At 43.9% G+C, this 23,352-nt stretch overlaps 3 protein-coding genes and 1 pseudogene across 3 annotated transcripts; 1 reads left to right on the top strand and 3 right to left on the bottom strand.

Moving 5' to 3' along the window:
• Positions 1 to 906: 906 nt before the first annotated feature.
• Positions 907 to 2,952, bottom strand: LOC129602269 (arginine-hydroxylase NDUFAF5, mitochondrial-like). Its single transcript, XM_055501266.1, is given in 5 exon segments — positions 907 to 1,559; positions 1,678 to 1,748; positions 1,751 to 1,774; positions 1,777 to 2,073; positions 2,243 to 2,952. Coding segments are annotated over 5 exon segments (1,104 nt in total). The 5' UTR covers positions 2,616 to 2,952; the 3' UTR covers positions 907 to 1,220.
• Positions 2,953 to 3,445: 493 nt separating this feature from the next.
• On the bottom strand, positions 3,446 to 6,699 carry LOC129602268 (protein KRI1 homolog). The gene is made up of 9 exons (XM_055501265.1): positions 6,410 to 6,699; positions 6,224 to 6,294; positions 5,801 to 6,058; positions 5,403 to 5,689; positions 5,107 to 5,302; positions 4,888 to 5,041; positions 4,464 to 4,799; positions 4,258 to 4,388; positions 3,446 to 4,181 (listed from the first exon to the last, which is right to left on the bottom strand). Exons 1-9 carry the CDS (start codon positions 6,528 to 6,530, stop codon positions 3,591 to 3,593), a joined length of 2,145 nt encoding a protein of 714 aa, XP_055357240.1. The 5' UTR covers positions 6,531 to 6,699; the 3' UTR covers positions 3,446 to 3,590.
• Positions 6,700 to 6,923: 224 nt separating this feature from the next.
• On the top strand, positions 6,924 to 10,435 carry LOC129602267 (conserved oligomeric Golgi complex subunit 3-like; annotated as a pseudogene).
• A 308-nt stretch (positions 10,436 to 10,743) lies between these two features.
• LOC129602271 (serine/threonine-protein kinase STK11-like) lies at positions 10,744 to 13,303 on the bottom strand. The gene is made up of 4 exons (XM_055501267.1): positions 13,233 to 13,303; positions 12,428 to 12,689; positions 12,079 to 12,302; positions 10,744 to 11,000 (listed from the first exon to the last, which is right to left on the bottom strand). The coding sequence occupies exons 1-4, from the start codon at positions 13,282 to 13,284 to the stop codon at positions 10,897 to 10,899; spliced, it is 642 nt and encodes a 213-aa protein (XP_055357242.1). The 5' UTR covers positions 13,285 to 13,303; the 3' UTR covers positions 10,744 to 10,896.
• Between the last annotated feature and the right edge of the window lie 10,049 nt (positions 13,304 to 23,352).

Below are 23,352 nucleotides of genomic sequence, written 5' to 3'. Positions count from 1 at the left end.
CTCGCAGCCATCCGGGGCCTGCAGCTACGTTCAAACTGATTCACTGACAATGCTGTTCACAACTGCAGGGAATTTTCAGTTTCGAAAAAACTACCACTTCGAGTAGTACATCTTTTTCCTTCTTTTTTGGATATCCACTACGAAATTCTGAACGCAATAATTCGGAAAAACAATAGTAACTCCCTCAGCTCGGCTTTTGCACAAGCGCTTTACGACTTGAAACGACGGCGTAGCTGCTGATGGGACAGGACCACTGATAGATTTTGTTCGTGCTGATCAGTACACAAAGATTGGCACAGTCTGATTGATACGGTCTTACCTCGCTCAAATTAAGAACTCATGCACTCCGAAAACCAAAACAAATGATAGAACATAGAGAAAACCTGAACGATTCTGCAGAAACGCAAGGAACAATGTTGTCTCTAGTTCCCCCCCTGGCCAGGGGTAGCCACTGGCACACAATGCAGCAGTCAGTAGAATTATAATTTTGGGCCAATTAGCAATGCGAATTTGCCATTATAATTCTGCTAACACAACTTGTTAGATAATCATGGATATCCAGAAACGAAGAGTACTACGGATTGTGAAACTTCAAACAGTAGCCCGTAATGAGCAATAGCAAATTCAAAAAATTAATTTTTAATTTCAGGGCTGAGTGAGCAGAACTGAACGTAGCTGCAGGCCCCGGGTGGCTGCGAGCAGACCTAGGGCATTTTCGTGTCCCTTGAACTCGTGAAAATACAGTATTTGCCTTAATTATTTCGTTTTATTCTAAACGGCATTACTGAGTGAAATACTGACTGTACGAGTTGGACAATGGACTACTGCTAATTTTTTTACTTTCTTCAAATCCATGCTGAGTAAGCTCCTGAGCTCACAGTTTTTAGTAGGCTAGGGGCACGAGCATTGAGTCCATCGGCACTCCGGCATACACTAAACTAACAAAAGCCTAAATATGCGGTAGCGAAACAGAGAAATTAAAATATCCGAAGTGGCATCCTCAGAATTTTCAGTACTTTATTTACAGTACAAGCAGAAAACTGTCAAAAATTAAGTGGTCAGCATTAGTGCGCACTCAATGACACAGGACACCAATAAACTTTATTATTACTGCACTTCGTTTACGCTGTCTCGGCTTGTACGCCTGACTAGAAAGACAAAAACACACAACTGCATGGAATTCGTCCATCGCTTCAACCAACAAGTTGTCAACAGTACTTTCACGACTTTTTCTTGGCTTTGTTGTAATCCAGGCTGCCTAAATCCTTGAGTGAAACCTGTCCTGATCCCCTTTCCGCCGGTTTCCGCTGCGATTCATGCGGCTTCCAGCCGATCATGTACAAAATCTGAAAGGTGGCAGGCACCTGTCCGTCCTTATTTCCGTAATTTTCTCGGTACAAAGAGGCTGCCGCCAGCAGCGTATCCCGAGGTAGACGCAGCTTTCTGGACCATGCAGCATTAGTTTCTCCCATTCCTTTCAGATCCCACATTAACTCAAACATAGACGGATACATAACTGTCAATTCATCAATATCCATGGTCAACAGTGTAAAGCCGGCCTGTAACAAACAATTAAATTGCAACTTCCCAAACTTGCCTTGCATTCAACAACCACGTGCAGTTCAAAACTGTTGAGCGCAAATATTTATTAATATAAAAATATCAAAATATATGCACCCTGTTGAGCAAATTCCCCAGATCCGTAATACTGGTGAAGGGTGAAATATGCGGAGAAAATCCACCTTCCTCTCCAGTTCCGCCAACTGCAGGCGCTGCGCAGCTCAAATAAACTCTCACCGCCAAACATGGCGGCTATCATGCACCCGTCAGGTTTCAAAGTGGACCAAATATTGCGAAAGACTCCGGGAAGATCATTCACCCAGTGCAACGATAGACTGGACACCACCAGATCGAGGCTGTTGGCGGCAAAGGGTAATGGAGCTTCTTCATCATTCAGACAGCGAATGGTTTCCACTTCGGGCGAAGCGGCGGAGACATCCAGAATCGCCTGACAGGAATCGATAAGGTGCAATTTCCCTATCATATCCGAGTAGACATGAGGAGCTATAAAGCCTATAAAACAATAAAAAGACAAACTTATGTGCTATGGAGCTAACAGAGCGATCAAAAAATTCAGTTACGAAAAAATACAAATATTAAAATATCTGTTGCATAGAAAGGATAAAAAATCGCTGCGAAGTCGCATTATGCAAACTGCAGTAAACAGAAACTTTACGCACACCTTTTCCACAGCCGAGATCAACAGCGGTCTCAAACTTCCTGCTGACATCCTTAATTCGATCGGCCACACGGTAGCCGATTTCGGAGCGGATGTAATCATACGTCTTGGTGCTGAAATCGGGAAGAGCTACCGTTCGTTCCCGCTGGCGTAGTTTGGCGGTCCGGTCAAACACATTCATAACGGTTTCTCGACGCTTCAGATTATCCGCGGTTTGAGGAGCAACAGAGGACGACGAGGAGTAGCGTTGAAAAGCTGAACTAGGCCCTGGAGAAACCGAATAGTACTGTTGCCGGAGCGAGTGTACTGTACTGCGCGCACGGAGTCGCTGGACTCTGGAGGCACCATCGTTGAAATTCCGTATCACGTTCCTCATTTTTTAAAAATTTTCAAATTGGGAGAAACAAAGTGTAGCCACCACGGTCCAGCTGCGGTACTACATCTTTGCTTTTGCGGACTGACTGAAGGAAATATACGCATTACGCACTAATGGTATTCAGTGCTGACTGTAGTGGTTATTTAGCTACGAGAACATGCACAGTATCAGCCAGTAGTGGCGCTGGCGCAGCCATCAGGTACCTTCAACATGTTTGCTGTTTGGATTTAGATTCTAAAATCTAGCACCGTTTTTCATAAAACTTCATAAAACAGATAAAATTACAAGCTATAAACTATAAAAAAACCTTATCTTAAAAATTAAAAAAGCAAATAGTATGACTGACAAATGACTTCAGCAAATAATAATTTTTATGCCTTTCGGTTCATAAATGAAAATCTATCAATAAAAATCCGGATACTCAGGTAACCGGACCTAGGGGAGGTGAATGCTTCGCTCCTGTGAGATAGAAACTCATGGTCAGACACGAAAATTTATGTAATTACTGTACGAGTACTAGCATTATATTTGTTACTTTAACTTGGTTAGTAAATTGTTCAAGTTCTAATTATACTTTTACATTAATTCGTCACGTACGCAAGCATCTGCATTTGCTGCATTAATTTTGTCTGCCCGGACTGCCCCGTTAAATCCAGCTAAAGCTTTTCATCTGCACGGGTATATCCGGGATCACCATACCGCATAAAGATTCAACAATTCTCATCTAATGCTAAAACACGAACATAATGACATGCCATTAGCATTTTACGAAACACAAAAGTGACAAAACCATCACCATACAATCTGTAACTTATGTTCCTGTTGGCAGTAGTATCATTCGGGATTCGATTTCTTTGCCTGCCCAATTTTTTTGTTTAGCCAGCAAAACGTATTTTTCCTTTTGCCTAAACTTTTTCGGATTCAGTCCATATGCTTCCAAGCGCTTATCGCTGATTTTAGCTGACGGCAATGTCTTCAAGAATTCATCATATTGTTCTTTTTCGACCTCTTAGCAGCCGGCTCGGTAGAGCCAGGAAGAGGAACGCTCGTATTCACGGGTTTCTTGTTTTTCTTCTTCCGCTTGCGTTTCTTCTGCTGAGTAGATGCATCGTTCACTGTTGCCAATTCTCTGGGAACTTCTTCATTCGGCTTCACATTCACACCAGGAATTTCAGAACCGACTACCAGAGTATGCACGGGTAGTTTACTTTCGGTACCGAGTGGATCAACAGTATCCGTATGCTTTCTCTTCTTCTTGCTTGGCGTGGCTTCAGTGGAATGCGTTGCGGGAGCCTGTACTGGCTCAACACCATCCTCTTGTAACGTAACGGTCTTCTTCTTCTTCCTTCGGCGCTTTTTCTTATGCTCCACCTGTGCTGGATTTTCATCGGTCTCACTAACTTCCGCCTCAACAAGCGAAGGAATAACTCTCTGTTTCAATTCTTGCTGTGCTCCTTTCTGACCAAACGATTTCAAGTCGCGTGCCTCTTCTTCCTCTGAACGGTACTGTACCGTCTTTTTCAAAGAGCACCATGCATTCAGTTCCCGATCAGGAGCGCGAAGAATCTATAAATTGATCAATTTAAGCCATGCGCACAACGAAGCAAAAACTTTAATATTTCTTTCGGTACAAAGTGCAAACCTCATCAACCGATAATCCAAAATTGTTGGGGACAACGGATCGATATTTAAAACGACATGGTATTCCGCTGACAACGTCCTCGAAGTCCAATTTGTAATACTCATCCAAATACTCTTGCAATTTCTTGTCATCTAAACAATTTCCGTAATTAATTAAATGTAACTCTGTTAGATAATCACTTCAACAGACAAAGATTCGATGCTTACTCGGATCAAAAGCAGGCTTTTCATTCTGCACTGCTTCTGACACTTTTGTTCGTCTCCGTCTCCTGCCTTTACGTTCCGTCGTCGATGTACTGGTGGATGGCAGATCATCGGACGCAGCAGCATCATCGGCAACCGCCTGGGTATCAGATTGTGCCCTGACCTGTTGCTTACGATTGCCCTCGTCCTCTCGATCAGCTTCTTGTTCTTCAAGCCAATTTTCATCTATATCGCTTTCTTCGGAAAACTCTGGCTTTTCCATTTCCTCCCCGTTCTGATAATAATTGTCATCGAACGCTTTTTGCATCAGGCTATCGTATGCATCCGGATCGAAATCGCCTGAAGAATAATTCTGTAATTACCGCACAACGCATTTACAGCGATGCAAGTCAAAATTATTCCCGTCAAATGTGTTTTCAAAGCTCACCTTCCAAATCCTTTTCTCCAACGGACAGCTCTTCATTCCCGGTAATACTTTTAAGTTTGTCAATTTGCTGCAGAATTTCGCGCCGTTTGAGATTTTTCAACTGCTTGATTTCCTCGCGAACTCGGACATTTTCGGCCTCCTTGCGCTCTTTTATCTATAACCATTTCGGTTACAAAAAAACATACAGTTTCCATTCAGCAAGGAAACTGAAAAATGTACCTGATCTCGCTTTTTCTTCCTGCTGTCGTCTTTCCTACGCAGTGAGTCATCCATAGTACGTGGATACCGCTTAATAAACTCTTGATCCGGCTCTTCAAATCGAAAATTATATTTATGTTCAAATTCTTCGGCTTTATCGATCTCTGCTTCCTCTTCTGAAAAGTGTTCGTCCACGATTTCGGAATAGGAAGGAATTCTGTAAATATCAGGAGTCCAACCATAATTTAAGGTGAAGTGAAATTTCTAACAACAGAATTACTGTTGGATGAACACATAATGCTTCAGAGCAATTTTACCGAGCAGCATCTTTGTCAATGTACTTCCGGTCAAGGAGATAATCCCGCAGGAACTTTTCACCGTCATCAAGCGATGGATCTGACCAATAGTCCTTCAAAGGCTTCAAGGCAGACAAAGATTCAGTATTGGCCAATTCTTTTTTCGCACCCTTCAGCCAGTTTGCATAATCATGATCTTCTTGTTCGACTTGTTCCTTCGTTCTCTCGCGCTTCACAAGTAGATCATTATCGTCATCGGATTCATCGCGGACAAGACATGCAAGGTTTTGCTTCAATTTTTCTTGCTCCTGCAAATGTAGAAAAATCACCATTTTGCGAATCTCATGAATGTACCGATCCCTCAGGAGACTATAGATCAACACTATGTACCACGAAACTGTTTTTAAAACTGAACATACCAAATCATACTGCGACTGAAACTTCGGCGGCATGTGATTTTTGAATTCATCGATGATTCCGTCAGCCTCCGTGATTATTTTCCTTTCATAATCTTTCAAAAACATGGGTTTCGACTTGCCAGACTTTCCCGCGGAGGCACCGGGCGCTTCCGGTCCGTCAGCGAAAAACTTGCGAGTTTTGTCGTACACTCCTGGATCTTTGCTTTTCAATACAGCCAAAGTCTTGAAAAAATCCCGCTCGATAGCCGGAGTAAGTGCCTAGTATGCAAACTAATGTTATACACAGAAAGAAAGAAATTAAAAATACTCAGTACGTAGTCAGTCAAACAAAATTTACAATACAGTGTTACTTCACGATACTCAGTAGTACTACACTACGGATTATCACGATTGTGAGACAAAAGGCAAAGAGATGGAACTCACTTCCGCGTCCTCATCTTCACTCTCTGAGGAAGAAGATTCCGGCATCGGTTCATCCCCATACTTATCCTTAACTGAAACAATAAACCGAACACTCCAGAGTCGCAACGACTTGCGCAACACCGCACGGAAAACTGACAACCCAGACCAGTTAACAGAAACAGGACGATCGAAGAATCACACTCTTACGCTTTTGCATCTCTTCTTTCGCTCGCCAGTCGTCATACTTGCTAGCGTAATCCGTATTAACCCTGAAGGAAAAATCTGGCTTCTCATCTTCGTCCGAAGAATCCAAAAGCTTCTTCGACATGATTACAGACTGAAGGTAGTTCGCAAAATACGAAAGCTTTCAAAGTTCTGTATCCAAAGTATTTTAAGAAAACCGATGACAGGAATCTGTACAACCAAGAATACTTCATGTGGAAAACTTCACAATGCAATAAGAACAGGCATGCTAAACCGTTTCAAAAACAGAACCATTTTTTATTTTCAATGGAAATTACAAATTTGAGCACCATGACAAAACTTTTGAAATGCCGAAATTTTCCGCAAGAGGCGTAGCGTGGCTAACCTTTATTTCTCGTGGAGTGCTGAGGTTCCGCTACCAACTCCGAGCAAACTCTATAGTAGGTAGGTAAGGCCACGTGGAAACACTGCTCGTACAAAACTTCATTCCACTTTTTGCTTTGCGTTTTTAACTTTTTAGGTGTTTATTGTTTAAGATAATTTTTTGTGGTTATTATTTTACTTTGTAAATTCTGTACACTTTATTTACTTCGTATTCTTCGTTCTTTTGCTGGATTGATTTGCTTCTAGCTTAAAATCTGGAGCTCTGGACATTGCAAAAATGGTTTGATCGTGGTGTGATCAAAGTATCATCAAACTATTTACTATTTCTATCGTCAGTGTGAATGGAAGAATCTTGATTTGAATACGTTTAATTCGATTGTTTGTTGCGTTTTTATATTAGGAAGGCAAGTAAGTCACTTGTCACAGGTGCGACACTGCCAACATGTAAACCGTGGCTCTCAGTTTGTATAAATTCTTTGTTTTGTGATTTTATAAGCGCTGGCACTGCCGTGTCAGAATATTCGGATTTATTTATTGGACTCAACGAATTTTCTGCAATGAGCAATGATTCGCGATTATTATTGTGGGAATACGAGCCCGGCGTCGCTGATCTTACGGAGCGTCAACAAGAGCTTTATCAAGATCTTGCTTTTCTTGTGGAGAAAGCGTTTGCTCCAGTAACTCATCCGATGGTGAACAAGACACTCCACAATCTAGGAGCAACGTGCCCGATGAAAAATCAGCATCCGTCATTCTCGACCAGCTTTCTCCGCAGTTGCGAACTGAGCGTGCTCGCCTCGATCATCTCCTGCAATGGGAAGACGATTCAATCCCATCTGGGTGATGCACAGAAAGAATTGGAATCTTTGATGGGCACGTTGAAAACCGTCCAGGACAAAACGGATGCGCTGTACGGCGATTGTGAGGATTTGGTGTCGGCGCAGAACCAGCTCGTGTCCAAAGCCGATGCATTGCATGCCAGAATGGAACCGCTGCTGGATTACGACCGACTGGCTGTGCAGCTGAACGCCCCGGCTGTTAACGTGGGAAACGAAGCGTTTTAGAGTGGCTGGATAAGTTGCAGCATAACATGGATTATGTTACCGCGAATCCGGATTTTAAAGAAGCACCGTTGTATAGAACTAGGTATTTGGCTGTTTGCAGTTTATACCAGTTTTACAAGAGCAGTTTAGTGTCGATCTGCGATTGGCACCAGAAGTGCTTTACCAAAAATACAACACTTACCAGTTATTATCAAAGTAAACTACGTAGTATTTTTTATTATTTTTTCATTACTTTTTATTTTATTAGATTATAAACAAAAATAATTTAAAGATTTTTTCCAGATATTCGCAGTTATTGTCCAAAGCTGCGGCGTTAATTCGCAATGAAGTGGACCGCAGTTTCCAACGTGCCGTCGCTGAAGTGATGCAGGCCGTCGCCGCCGGTGAAAGTGTCCATAACACCTTCTCGGTGCTCTACTCTGTTTTCCAGCAGCATTCCGGGAGTATACGTCTACTTTTGAAAAATATCGATGATCGTGGCGTACAGTTTCCAGCTATTTATAATGATCTGGTGCAGGATTGTCACAGATTATATTTTGCATCGCGAACGAAACTTCTCGATCCTTTGTGCAGACATCGGTAGTGGATTTTCGTCGCAATTCCAAACAGAATATTACCGAACTCCTGCGGGCTGCTTGCAGCTTTCTGGCTCGAGTATGCCGAGAAGAGTTTCGGTTGTATTATCAGTATTTCACACAACCCGCCCCCATGCTGACAGAATATTTATCGCAGATATGTCAGATATTTTATGATGGAATCCGTCCAGAGATTATACATATGGATCTGGTGGAGAAGATATCGGATGTGTGCTGCTTTCTCAATCAGGAAGTGCTTCGTGAGCACAGCGCCAACGCTAGTCAAGAAATGGCTCCGTTTGTCGAGTTTGTTCGGGTACTACTGGCCGATTGCAGAGAGCGGCTCATGTTTAGGGTATCTAACTTTGTCTTGGCCGAAATTGTCGGATTCAAACCGAATAAGGGCGATTTTGCTTACCCGGAAAAACTGGAAATTTTGCATCAGCTGTTGGAAACATCCAAAGAGGAGTCGCGGCATCGAATCTCCAGTCGTATGTCTGTGTCATCGATGAGTTCGCGGGTTGTCGAAGAGAACGATATTTGTTTTCTGTTGAATCACAAGGGTTCTGGTATCCGACTTTAAGGAGAGCAGTTGGCTTGACCAAACTATATCAGAGTTTGGATGCACAATCTTTCAAGGTAAGATGGGCTTTCTGGCAGTGTTGACTGATGTATATTAAGAGCGTTATGCGGTTCTGTTTTTCGTTAGTAGCACCTCTGAAGAGCTACTGCGATACGTTTTGCTCACTTTTGCTGAACGATTCCTGTCAATGCGTTACTAATTTGGGCTTTAAAACTTCGGTTAAATGGCAAACTTCCAAATCGTATAATATAAGCCGTGCCTCGTGTCGTGTGCGGGCTTTGCCTTGGTGTTTTATTGTGCGTTGTTAGATCATGAGCACTCCTTAAAATTTTCAGAGCCCTCTAAATTCCCAGTATGCCCTAATCCTTACATTCGCATTTGCAGATAGTGGCTCAAGAGGTGATTTTTCGTACTCTGGAATCCTTGCACAAAGCCGCGGAGGAACTTTTAAGGCGAAGGGCCGTCTACATTGTGATTTGTTTTTGATTTCTCATATCCTTGTGTTGCGGGAACACCTAACTTTATTTCAAATGGATTTGAGCACGGAAGAGGATTCGCTAGACTTCAGTCGAGTTATGGGCGCTGCTAAAGGCATTGTCCAGCGTAAATCTTCCATTTTTTCGCTAAGCAGTCGTAATGCATTGTTGGACTTTTTCCTGAGCAGTGCCCCCGATATTCGTACTAGCGTGATAGACTGTCGGAAAGAAGTGGATGTGCAGCTACGAAACATCTGTTTGCGTCTAGTTGATTACGTCACGCAGAAAGTCTTGGGACCGCTGCCCGAATTTCTGGATAAAGCCGATGTGGTACTGAGTATGGAGAAGCCCAGTAGCTCGGTAAAACTGCGGAATCAGTCGTTTTCGACTGCAACGGAAGTTAAAGAAATCGTGGCGTTGGTCTACAGGAATGTGAAGGTGGAGTTGCCCGCTATGCTGGATCAGTTTTTGTTATACTTGATCAGCGTGGATACACAGTATGTTTTGTATAAACCGGTGAGAACAAATATATGGAGAAATCTGGAAAGAATGCACAAGCTGTTGATGGAAGCATATAACGAAGATGATCTGGCGATGATTGGTTGGCCAACTCTTGAACAGTGGAACGTGATGTTGAATATTCCACCACCGAAATCGGCGTTTTCGAGACAGAATTCACGTGCAGAATCGACGGTCTCTTCCGTTCAACATGTTTAATTTTTGTGGTGCTGATTTCCACGTTTTGCTGTAGCACTGTTTTTCTCATTTTTCTTTTTGAATGTTATCTCTGTTTGAATTTATGAGATTTTTGGATACGTTGCCACCTCTTGTGATCATGATTTGGCAGAATTTTGTTGATTGGTTTTAGAATTAATTTATATTATTAGAGAACGTTTTGATAGTCTTGGCCAGTTCAAGTCACATGTGGTTTTAATCAATTAATCAGGAACTCGTTTCGTCGAATCAACAAAAAAGCTCGCCAAGAAGCGAATTCCAACACAAAACAGAACGGGACCGTATCAAACAGAAGACTGAAACTTTGAAAGCCGACGGGATTTAAACGAGAAAAAAGGCGCACTATAGCATAAACACAGGCTGAACAAAGAAACAAAAAACGTACCGGAATAATGCTGTACAAATCAACATGTCAACAAACAAAGACCAAGTGTCCAAAAAACCATACCCATAATAGCTGCAAGCGAACTCTCAAACTGTCTATCTAATACATAATTCATGTAACTCTACACAGCTTCCACTTTTTGACAGCAAAACAACCTTGCTCAGCACTCAGACCGGTCCAATGTGGCCGCGCCTACTGAATGCTCTCCAGTAGCGGTTTCATCGATAGTGGCACGACGATTAGTAGCATCTCTATGTTTATGAATACTCCGGATACTGTTATTGTGCGTTAAAGTCGCGACTCAATGGACGTTCGACGTCGATCATGGTTGGGTCGACACGATTTCCAGGTGCTGTTGTGCGGTACCAGATGATGCGAATGACAGCGGGGATCTGTGAAAAACACCGACAGAAAATGAGGGATTATCAACAAATCGATCGTAGGCGTATGTGAATGTGACCCTGGATAATAAACGGCGACGTAAATCGGGTCGCTGCTGGAAAATCAAGGCTAATCAGCAGCAAGTCTACTGTAAACCATGCGCTCTCAGGAAGAATTATGCCTGTTGACCTAAATTGTAGCGCGCCGATACACCAAGATCTGCAAATTACACTTACAGGCTTGTAAGCAACACTTACACTGAGAGTCTGAGACTTTGTAATTTATGACACTGTTTTAAATGCCGCTTACCACACACAAACCTAAATTACTGTTGCAGTACTGTCAAGTACTATAATCACACATCGACAGTACCACACTACGCGAACACCACCAACACCACAGCACACCGAAAACAGGAAAATTATCGAAATGTTTAACAACCTTCGTAGCTAAACAAAGTTTACTGCTTTCTGGCAATAAAGCTTGCCGTACTCACATTCCAAAAGAAAATAAATAATTCAAGCAAAAAGTTCTCTTTTTCCAGCGAGGCTTTCATTCGGTCGCTTCTCTACCGCAAAAGCAATATTTTACCACGTCAAGATTGATGACATTAAAATTCGGCCTGGTAAACCTCAGACCCTAGTCGACCCTGGCGGCTACGTAAACACATCCGTACCCTCGAGATCATCCATTAAAAACACATTAATTTAGCCTGATCCTGAATAAATAACCCGAATCGCAACTTACGAATTTCCAACCTACTCGCTAACAGCTGATTAATTTAAAAAACAGTCCAACACGAAAAAAGTTCCCAAAAGGCCATACCATCAATAAAATTACCGTAGTATGCCCTTATTATTCATTTCGACTTCAGCTTTCAGCTGCCCCATCGCGTTGCTCAAAAGTGAAATCGCTATATCACCATATACAATACTGGTACCATCTTGCTGGTACTGTGCTAATCATAATAGCTGAAATCCTGAAAATATTACATGGCTAACCCCACTGTTCTACACCTCAAGCGAGGTTGTTAGAAAAACTTGAAGGTTCAGCAACAAAAACAATTGTCCAAGACGTATAATAACTTACAGTGGTGATGGTGATGCTGTATGCGTCCACCTGTAGTACAACAAATACTGCCAGCTCGACTGGTGCGGGCGCTGGAGTGATAATAAGACTTGATGTAGGGCAGGAAGCTGTCCACCGACCGAACGGCGGCCTTATCAATAGTTTCCTGTATGGGAATTCCCGCCGGTGGCATCGGCCAGTGCCGCCGAACCCAGGGATGGTGGCGCACGGCGTCCAGTGACGGCCTAAAAGCAGTGTAATGAAACCAGTATTATACTAAGTTAACCAATCTCTCAAAAAAATACAATTCAGTAGCGCAGAAACCAACGGACAACAACTCCGATTACATTCATAATGTGCTGTGCCGTACCTATTCGCTTCCCTCTTCTCCAGCATTACGTCAATCAAGTTACAAAATTCGGGGTCAGCATCTTTAATTTCTTTGGGCATTTCATGGGGACGCTCAGAAATATTAGCAAACAATTCGTACACCGTTTCTCCGACAAACGGAAATCGCGAGTTGCCCGCACATAAACTGAAAAAGGTCACACCACACGACCACACATCCAACTTGAATCCGGAAAAATGGTCCAAGCCATCAGCCACTTCTGGAGGCTGCACCGCGGGGCATCCTGTAATCAATTGCAGTATGATTAACAAAGGTCTGCCACTTCTGAACCTAGTAAATCACTGACGGAGAGACGAGTACGATAGGGATAATACCGTAATATCTATCCTACCGACCTGACTCAACGACAGAGAATGAGCTGATAATTTCAATGTGGCATAGCCAAGAAAAATGTGTAAGCTACGAACTACGCGAAGCGAGAATCTGACTGCATTCCGACGATAGATTTTAATAGAAAACTCTCACACTGCCAAACTCCGAATGCCAACCAACTGATACCAAAATCCTGTAACTCTCGGACTTATATAGGCGCGAAGCGCGTCCAGTTAGAAAACCAAAAGTATAACCCAAAACAAAGAGAAACTGCGAGAAAGTACAAAATATAGCCGACAAGTACGAGTACAGATGTATAGAAGTACGTACATCGCTGCTACTGTACACCATATTCCGTCACCCCCGCAAACGGCTTTTGGGGAACCCAACACAAAAAGAAACGAAAGGAACATGAAAAACAGGAATAAAAAACTAAATGAAAATGAGTTCTCACGCTCTCGACTGGGTAAGGCGGGCAAAATCCATCCTCCGTCCGAGAATGACATGATCCTCCTCCACGGGTGACTGAGTGAGATGGTGAATGAGGAGAGGATCCTGACGGGGTGGAAGTGAGAGTTGGCAGGAGAAAGTGAGTTGGCAAAACGGCAGTCGGAGAAAACACAAACAGGAAAATCGTCGGAAAAATAAAGAGGAATTTCAGTGGCAAAATCAATTGAAATTAACGTAAAATCGCCGATGAAAATTCAGCAAAACATCCGCGAATAAACAGGAGAATAAAAATAAAACGCCACTTCCGCACTGAGGAATATTGTCAGCAAAATGCACGAAAATCACAAAGGAAAACTGAGCAAAATCCACTCGGAGATCAACAGGGATTCAGTAAAAATTAATGAAAATTCGCAAAATCAGCAGAAACTGTCAGCGCGATCAGAATGAGAAGCGAGTCTGCTCAGTACCAGTTGACGGCGGAGCATTCTTGCGGGCATCCACAGCCATCTGCTGACGAAGCTGCTGTTGTCGTTCGCGCTCCTTATCTGCATCATTCGTAACTGCTGAAGCACCTACTTGGCCAGTGGGAACAGTAGAAGAGCTGGCTGAATTATGGGCAGGGACTGAACCATTTCCTCCACCAGCAGTCATATCAACATCGCCATCACGCACAACATTACCAACACTGCCACTCTGTCCATTCTCGGGATCAGCAGCAAGATCTCGTCCAGCTCGTCGCCAGTTGTCCGTGGGAACAGAGGCATTTTCACCAGCGTTAGCGCTACCACGTCCTCGAGCTTCACCACCGCGGCTTCTACCAGCAAATCGTCCGCGACGACGACCATAGCCACCTCGCTGCGTTTGAAATCCTGCGGCCATCAGCGTAGTACTGTACAGGCCCTGCAGTAACTGATTCCGATAGTGTGCACGGGCACGGCCACGTCCACGATTAAAATACGGTGGCATTATCACAAAAAATTCCAACTTTACAAAACAAACTGAGATTCCTAGAGAGAGATCACTCTACAGAGAAGAAAACCGAAGAACCCAAAATCAATCCAAATATGTGCAACTGTGAATTTTTGCAATGCGGTGTTTTTACCCACAGTGCTGCAACATACAGATACCGAATTAACCTGCCGTCTCGCGGCGGTTACGACAGTTCACGGGGACTTCGGGGATTACTGTTTATTAATTAGCCTGTCCGGCTGTTTCACTTTTCTTCCATATCTCGTTCTCACAGGAACGACGGGAACATCCTCGACTTCCGGTTCTGGCAACTCTGGCCTAACAGGAAACTCCTCAATCTCGTCTTCGAGTTCTTTTTCTACGGGCTTAAGCGGCTTATGACTTGCGCTCATATCTTCCATATCAGTCAGCTCCGGCTCATCCGGTTTTCGCATATTATACGGTCGCATCTGCGATACGTGCACTACATCCAGTTTCACTGCTCCCCTTTTGTTGCATTGTACTCTGTAGTGAATACTCGACAGTTTCGCCTTCACCTCATATCCGGTGCGCCAAAGGCCTTCAAACGCCTTATGCTTTCCTTTCGTACGCGCCATAGCTCGCACCATGACTTGATCGCCAATTGCATATTCAACTTCTCGTGCGTTAGCATCGTACCGGATCTTATCTTTCAGACGCTGCTGCGTTTCTTCCGCTCGTACCTGATCCAGTGCATCTGACAATGTCAGCTGTAAATGCTGAATAAACAAATGCGCAGGAATCGGAAAGTCCTCGTCGCCGTCATACTTCGGAATGAAGTTATCTTGCGGTAAACGCAAGTCTTCACCATACATCAGTTTCGCAGGTGTAAAACCGCCAATACGTTTTACCGGCTTCGTGTTAAAGGCGAAACAGATAGCTGGGAGTACACATCCCAATCTGTTTGCTCATCGTTTATGTATTTAGATATTGCTTTCTTAAATTCTCCCACACGTTTCTCTGCTAACCCGTTTCCCATATTGTGGTAAGCAACTACCGGCACGTGTGCAATTCCCATGACGGCGGACAATTCACCAAACATGTCTGACATAAAGTTGGACCCTCTGTCCGACGTCAGATTCTTCGGCACACCAAACGGCATAATTATTTTTTCAAACACGAACTGTGCTAGCGTAGCACTGTCGTTCGCTTCTACCGCTTGTGCGACAACCCATTTCGAACCATAGTCAACACCGATCATGATGTGTTTTACCATTTTAGTTAACGGTAAACTGCTAGCAACGTCGATCGACCAACAGCTACGCGGATTTACAATCGGATTATGCTGTAAAAATCCAGCAGTTTTCTGGTTAACAGGATTACGCGCCTGGCACTGTGCACAGGACATCACGTAGTTCGTCACACTTTCTTTCATGTGCGGCCAGTAAAAGTATGCGTGCATCTTTTTGTACGTGGATTCAATGCCTTGATGCGCGGCATACTGTGTGTCATGATTTTCGAACAGAAACTTCATTCTCCACTGGTACGGTACATAGAATAGGTAAAAGTCTTTACCGTTCACAGAGTACCGATAGTACACAACGCCTTGTTTCAAAATGAACTTTTTCAAGTACCGGCGCTGGTACGGCTTCATGTCCTGCGTAGGATCACTGAGTAATGACTTCCAGTGTGCAATTACGCGGTCTTTTGACTGCTCTTCCACCCAGTACTGTGCGCGCTGTTCTGGTACGAACGTGACTTCCGTATTATTTTTCACTTCTTTCCGCTCTGCTTTGTTGAATAAACGGACTTCAGCCCTGAACGCGTCAATGTACTGTACTTGTTTGTGGTTTTCTCTCTTACGCACTGCATCGATCTGTGCTACTGTTTCCGCATCCGGCTGGTCATCTTCGCGGTAGTCGGGATAACATCCGACTCGTTAGACTCCGGCTCTCGCATGTTACCGGTCTGCCTTGACAAGGCATCTGCTTCGACATTGGCCGCTCCTTAATGTACTTGGGAACCATGTCATAGTCTTGCACGTACAATGCCCAACGACCAATACGCCCATGCATATCTCGCATGTTGCGAAGAAACGTTAATGCGGCGTGGTCAGTGTACACTTCAAACTTTTTTATACGCCAAGAAGTGACGCCATTTTAAGCGCACAAATGAGTCCATACGCTTCCAACTCGGTGGGAGTATATTCTGCTCTGAGTCGGCGTAAGCAGTTTGGACAAATACGCAATCGGCCGCCAGTGGCCATCAATAAACTGCTTGAGTACTGCGCCAACGGCAATTTTCGAAGCATCAATCACCATCTGTATCGGCGCCTGGTCATCGAAGCGCGCAATATCGAACAGAACACAAAGCATCTTTCAGCTGCATTGCGTTTTCTTGTTCCGGTCCCCACTTAAATTCTGCTGATTTCTGAAATTTGGGAATAAACTGTCTGTAGTAACCGACCATACCAAGAAATCGCTGTATTCCCTTGCGGTCTTTCAACGGACCGAACGATTTTACTGCTTCCAGCTTTTCCGGGTCAGTACTGATACCGTTACTATCGACAACATGACCCAAAAGGATATTTTCTCCATGAAAATTCACATTTGTCTGATTGATCGTCAGCCGCCTCCTTCAAGCGTGCAAGGAGTTCTGCCAGGTCACGAAAGTGCTCTTCTATGGTATCCGAAAACATATTATGTCATCGATAAATACGAGTACTTTCTTATGTTTTAATTCAGCTAAAGTCAAGTCCATGGCTCTTTGAAATGCGCTTGCATCTTTCATTCCAAATGGAAGTACTTTATACTGGTACGTAAATTCTTCAGCTACCATTGTAGCTTTTTTCCGGTCTTCTTCAGCTCTGAATCTGCCAGAAACCTGACTTTAAGTCGATCTTCGAAAATACTTTCGCTTTCGCAACTGCGTTTAATATGTCATCGATTCCGGCGGTGGATAGCTGCTGCCCTGCAGTTTTTCGTTTAATTTTCGGAAATCTACTGTCAGCCGTCGGCTGCCGTCTTTTTTCTTCACAATACATATGGGCGATCCCCACGGGGAATTAGTTAACTCAATTATCCCATCACGCATCATTTCTTTTGTTTTTCTCGGGCCATTTCGTCCTCGAAGGACACACGATACGGTGGCTGTCTTACAGGTGCACTCGTACCTGTATCGACCGGGTGCTCATATATATTGCAGCAACCGACCGGTCTCTCTTTTGTTGGAAATACTTCCTTGTTTTGGCGAAGTATTTTGTACAGGCGTTCAATGTTTTCCAATTTCACCAATGGACCCAATTTTATTTTCTTGATTGTCTCTTCAGTCTCCGGCGTAGTACTGACTTCCGCCGTAGTAACTTCAGCCTTACGGCATTCACACTGTGCTTTGTCAGTACAGTACAACTCGTGGTACGCACTGTCAAATTCAGCGTCTGCAGATGTCAGAATTTCATCCACCATTTCTACACTGCCAAGGAAGTATCCCTATCCATTTCACGCGCTCATTCGACATGTTCATTATACGTACTGTACATGCCTTTGTTCGACACATCAAGTACGCCATCTTCGATGAACATCTGCGCATTATCTGTATGCAGACTACCATCGTAGAATAACGGCTTTCCACACAACTCAGCGCGTTTATACTGCACGTTATTTGCGCCTTTAATTCGCGTTGTTATTTCCACGTAACTTTTTGGATGTACAGTAATCGATTTATTCGGGAAAATTTCCATGCGGCGGCATTCCACTGTTGCGCCTTTTCGTTTATCGGTATTGTTCACACTTCCGCTGTGAACCATTTTTACTTCTTGTCCATCAACCTCAATGATGGCATCAGACTTCAGATCAGCTAAAGTCTGATTAACGACTTTCGGTTTTTCTGTACCGATGCGACGACCAGCAAAGTTGTACTCGTACTGGTTACGCCCATTTTTACGTTGTTTCCCGTACATATTTTTCTTTGCCGGAATTTCTTCTGCTGTGCTTTATTATTCTGCGAGCTTTCACCGACTTCCTCAGATTCATCTGAGTTAAGCACGTCAAACTTGTTAGTGTATATAAACTGAAACGGACCAACACCAACCACGCCCCTTTCTTCCCGGACTTGCGGGCGACCAGCTTCATTTCCTGTCCTATTGTTCGGTACACATCGTCGCTTTTGCACTTTGGTGAATGTGTGCACTTAGACAGTACTTCTTTGATAGTACTGTACATATCAAACCAGTAGTACCTAGTAACTAAGTACTTCTGTATGGACACTTCATTCGGTATCAGTTTCTTTTCGTGGAATCGTTGATGTACCGAATGTACTAACTTCATCTGCCACTGATACGGCACCAAAATTCTTGGGATGCTTCCACTTCGTCTGCGACATAACATACCGCGGTACACTTGAAATAACCCGATTTCGTCTCTTTCAAAATCAGTAGTCGTTTTCAACGGGTTGTTATAAAGGTAATACCAATGCTTGGTATCCTTGCATTTGCACTGCTCCGCTTGCCAAAACGCTTCGTCCGCATACTCTTCAGCAGTGACCACACGCTCATGGTTTTCCGGTCGCCCCTGCGGGCGTGTCCACGCTTTCGCCGGGTATTTAGTAGTTAACTGTTCGGCTAACTTAGAGTTACCGAAAGTAACTGACTGTCCTCTGGCAGCATACCTTCGTCCGCATCTGCATTACCCCGCAAACTTGAGTACTGTACTCTGTTGCGGCTGCTCCACCCCGCAAACTTGACGTTGCACCGAGCGCATTTTGCGGTTTCTTCAAGATCTTAACATTGCCTTTCACTGCTTTTGCGAAAGACTTCTGTGGCGTAACTTCATTCCGTTTTGTACTACTAGTATGTAGTACTTCTGCTTTTTTAACAGCCATTGTCGACCGCTCTTTGTTTAACCAGCTATTTAAGTGGTCATACGTCACACTACTTCCGTCGAATGCTTTACAGTATTCGAGTGCACGCCCCGTATCAAACCATGCAGGTATTGTGGGACATGGACGTGCACCGGGATTCAATACGGTTTAAAACTGTGCTGTTGCACAAAATCCAACATTTTCAAATGTGCTCTTGGGTGATATCTGGGAAAGGCGGGTTCGGTACGAGTAGGCCTGAACGCCATAGTACTGAAATCAAACACAACCGGTTTACCAGTCCAAAAGTCGGTACCCAGTAGTACAAAGTCGACTTTGTATTAGGATCGATTAATACAGCATGTTCATAACCAATTCCAAACAATTCGATACGCACAATACCACACAATGGGTCAATATCGGTAATATCATTCGCCGCCGTATTAAGCGTTACATCTGACACATGCGCTGGGCATTTCAAAATGCTTACATTCAACATTAGCGCTATGTGTATTGGCATAATGGAGATATTTGCGCCAGTATCCACCAACGTTTTCACTTCATCATTGTCATTCATAGCTAACATCACGTACACAGCTTGTGCATCCAGAGTTGGTAATGCAACTTCAAACCCTTTTCTACTGCATCTGGGAACTGTGACAGTTGTTGCATACGCTCTACAGATAGTGCATTCACTTGCACATCCTTGCCAAGTTACATACTTCCATTGCTCGGGCTTCCGCTCTTCTACTGTTGTGCTGGCTAACACGTCCGCGGGCGGTTCACGTGTCGCCTCTTTGAATTTGCCTTTGAAAGTACAAAACTTTGCTGGGTGTAGCTCGTGGCACTTAAAGCAAATCAGCTGACCGGCATCATTTTTCCACTTATTTAAGTCAATTTCAACGTTGCCGATCATGAACGGCCGTCGGCCGCTATTCTGAGTATTTTCAGCTTTCACACTGTCACCTTTCTCGTACGTACCAGACTGTTCATAAGAGTTTTGGCGGTAGTTACCGTATCCGCCTCGGCCACCACGGCCACGATTATTATTACCGCGGTATCCACCGCGTCCACGGTTGCCGTTATTACTGTAACTGTTGCTGTTTTGATTCCTGGTGTTATTGTATTCAACTTGTTGCGACTTCAAGCTGTAAAACGTCTTCAGCTGAGTACACACGTCTTCAACTGTTTTTGGTTTGGACTCAGTTAACTTTTCAAACCAGCGCCATCTATGCGGTCTTAATCCTTGAATAAGGATTGACACACGCTCTTCTTCACTTGTTCCCAATGTGTTGAACCAGTTTAGGTAACCATCCACGTATGAGTTTACCGTATGCGCGTCAGTAAATACACGGGCGTACATTGCCTGCCGTATTTCAGCGGGATCACTCTCCGATGAGAAGTGACTTAGAAGTACTCCTTCCAGTACTTCCAGTCTTTATCTGGTTTTTTTCTTGTGGTCTGCATACCACAGATACGCATCATCCTTCAGTGAGTTTGACAAGGCCTTATCAATTAGCTGTTTGTCATCCCAACCGTTCAAGTCTTGACAGCGCTCGCAGTCAAGTATAAACTTTTCCACTTTCCGCTTTCTTGTGTACCCTTATAATTTTGCGGGTAATGGGTCTTCTTTGTACTTTTACCACTTTTATCAAATTTCTCCATTAACGCTATACTGCGTTCAATTAACTCGTCGGTACGAGTGTTTACACGCGGTTGTTCATGATTATCGTACTGCGCATCTTCCCACTGCGCATCTTCCGCTCTACGAATATCGCTTTCATACTCATATTCATTATCGCGCACGGGTACATAATCACGGTTACGTTGGGTTTCGTTAAACTCCACCTGACGACTTGCATACGCCTGTGACTGCTGACCAGATGTCAGCTTTGTGCTGCATCAAAGGTCGCTTCCCGTTCAAAAGTACTCGTATGTCGGGATTCAGTCTGACCACTGACAGTTCCACCTTTTGTTTTCAGACTGTTTTCCCACTGCTGCAGCCTGGCCTCCCACTCTGCTAGCCGTTTTTCACGCGTTTTCGCTTTATCGAACTCATCTTCGATGCATATCCATTGACCTTGAAGGTCGTCACGTTCTTTTTCAGTTCTGCATCGACTCGCGATTCTTCTGCCTTTAGTTTAACTTGCAGATCGTCACGTTCTCTCTGCGCACGTATAAAGTCACGTTGCAGTTTACCACTGTTGACCATTGAATCATGGCACTGCTTTTCCAGGTTTTTTTTTTGTTTGTACACTTCATCTTTGTTTTGTCGTTTTGAGTACGTAAATCAAAGATATCAGTATTCAACTTTTCACGTTTTCTTTGCACTCTTCATCGTGCTTTAATTTTTTCTTTTAAATCATTTATTTCATCGTCACGCTTTTTCACATCCTCCTTCAAGGCATCGTTCATCACTTAAAGTATGACACCACGTTTTAGCCTTAACAAACTTCATGTGCATTTCTTCAGTTGTATTCAGACCGGCTTTAGCGATCTCTTTCATTCGTTAAGGTCTTTTCGTTCTCAATTCTGTTTTCCCATGACAGAACCGTATTGTCAAACTGTCTTGATCCAAAGTAAACTGCCTTACAGCGGCATGTAACGGATGGATCACATCCAACGTTTTATTCAACTCATCGTAATTGCCTGTAGCCACTGTACTACGTATTTGAAACGGCTCTGCTGACAGCGGCTCAACCCCACCAGTTGGCACATCTTCATCAATAATACTCGCATTCATATCTTTTTCGATATTAGTGGCAGCCGTGTTATCAACTTCCTGCTCATATGCTGTACAAAAGCAAAAGGAGAGACAACCTTTTCCACCGTTTCACCAGCATTTTCATACGCATCTGCAGCTGCTGTTTGCACAGCTTGCACTTGCGCATTAAACTTCTGCATAGCAGCTTTATATGCTTCAACTGTGAACAGTTTTGTAATATTTTGTGGCAGCTCTCTGTGCTCCAACCACACTCGCCAACCTGTCGGCGGCTTTCCCATTTTGGCCTCATCATTGTCGTAAGTTACGAAATCTTTGCCACATATCCCAGATTTAGGGACTGCAACATTCAGTTCATTCAGGAATGCTTCGATTTTAACGCCAATTGGCACGATAAACTTATCCGGTATCAGCTCTGCTGCACCTTGCTTCACTGCCTGTCGCGTAAACTTCGGTTGCACTACCGGCTGTGACGCCGTGCTTTTCGAATTTTCCATTGTTAGGTTTTTTCACTTTTCACTTCGCTTCTTTGTTCAGCGCTCGTTGCACTGACTTCTTTTGTTTAAATCCAGTACTTCTTTGTTTCACCCGGATACTCCAGCTACGCCCTTTGTTCTCAGTGTTCGTTGCACTGATTTCTTTTGTACAGCTCTAGCACTGCTTTGGCTGTTCACGCTACGCTCAAGATTTTGTGTGCACACTTGTATGCTTCGGCACTGCTCTCAGCATACGACTTCAGCTTAAGAATTCTGCTTTCGACTCTGTCTACTCGCAGTTTGTTGCGCAACTTCTGCTTCAGATTTACCAGGAACACGTCTGTTCGCTGGCTTAAGAATAATTCGGGAACATCAATCTCTGGCCAGGAGAATTGAGTCCCTACAGTAATTAGAGTATACCCAGTTTTGTGCTCAAGATCGATCTACAGGTTAACCCTGCATCGATCGGCTGGCAGGACAAACTGCACAGCGTCCAGACAGAGCAAAGCTCCCGGACAATTAGGTTTTCGTCGTGGGTCGCAGGCACAGGCAGAATTGGCTCACCACCAACCCACCTGTCGCCAGTACCCGGACTACTTAATTAAGGCGTCCAGTCGGCAGTTACTGCCCGGACATCCGTCCAGTCGGTACCGAAGCACCCGGACTGAGCACCTGGGAAATATCAATTCGCACAATTTCACATGTTTACTTAGCTAGGCCTTAGGAAAGGTTCGAACTGACGGTGGGCGCCATGACGGAGAGACGAGTACGATAGGGATAATACCGTAATATCTATCCTACCGACCTGACTCAACGACAGAGAATGAGCTGATAATTTCAATGTGGCATAGCCAAGAAAAATGTGTAAGCTACGAACTACGCGAAGCGAGAATCTGACTGCATTCCGACGATAGATTTTAATAGAAAACTCTCACACTGCCAAACTCCGAATGCCAACCAACTGATACCAAAATCCTGTAACTCTCGGACTTATATAGGCGCGAAGCGCGTCCGGTTAGAAAAGCCAAAAGTATAACCCAAAACAAAAGAGAAACTGCGAGAAAGTACAAAAATATAGCCGACAAGTACGAGTACAGATGTATAGAAGTACGTACATCGCTGCTACTGTACACCATATTCCGTAT

The sequence above is a fragment of the Paramacrobiotus metropolitanus genome, unplaced genomic scaffold (assembly GCF_019649055.1).
Source record: "Paramacrobiotus metropolitanus isolate TYO unplaced genomic scaffold, Prichtersi_v1.0 Parri_scaffold0000378, whole genome shotgun sequence".
NCBI lineage: Eukaryota > Metazoa > Tardigrada > Eutardigrada > Parachela > Macrobiotidae > Paramacrobiotus > Paramacrobiotus metropolitanus.
This window is presented reverse-complemented; position numbering and strand designations above follow the sequence as displayed.

What these genes read in the sequence shown, in the direction of transcription:
- LOC129602268 (XM_055501265.1), bottom strand. Translation starts at nt 6,530, where the DNA reads ATGTCGAAGAAGCTTTTGGATTCTTCGGACGAAGATGAGAAGCCAGAT. An exon ending in TGGAGAAAAGGATTTGGAAG is followed by an intron (nt 4,800 to 4,887) that starts GTGAGCTTTGAA and finishes ATTATTCTTCAG; the next exon opens with GCGATTTCGATCCGGATGCA. An exon ending in TTGGATTATCGGTTGATGAG is followed by an intron (nt 4,182 to 4,257) that starts GTTTGCACTTTG and finishes ATCAATTTATAG; the next exon opens with ATTCTTCGCGCTCCTGATCG.
- LOC129602271 (XM_055501267.1), bottom strand. Translation starts at nt 13,284, where the DNA reads ATGTCATTCTCGGACGGAGGATGGATTTTGCCCGCCTTACCCAGTCGA. An exon ending in GAGAAGAGGGAAGCGAATAG is followed by an intron (nt 12,303 to 12,427) that starts GTACGGCACAGC and finishes CACTGCTTTTAG; the next exon opens with GCCGTCACTGGACGCCGTGC. An exon ending in ACAGCATCACCATCACCACT is followed by an intron (nt 11,001 to 12,078) that starts GTAAGTTATTAT and finishes TGTTTTTCACAG; the next exon opens with ATCCCCGCTGTCATTCGCAT.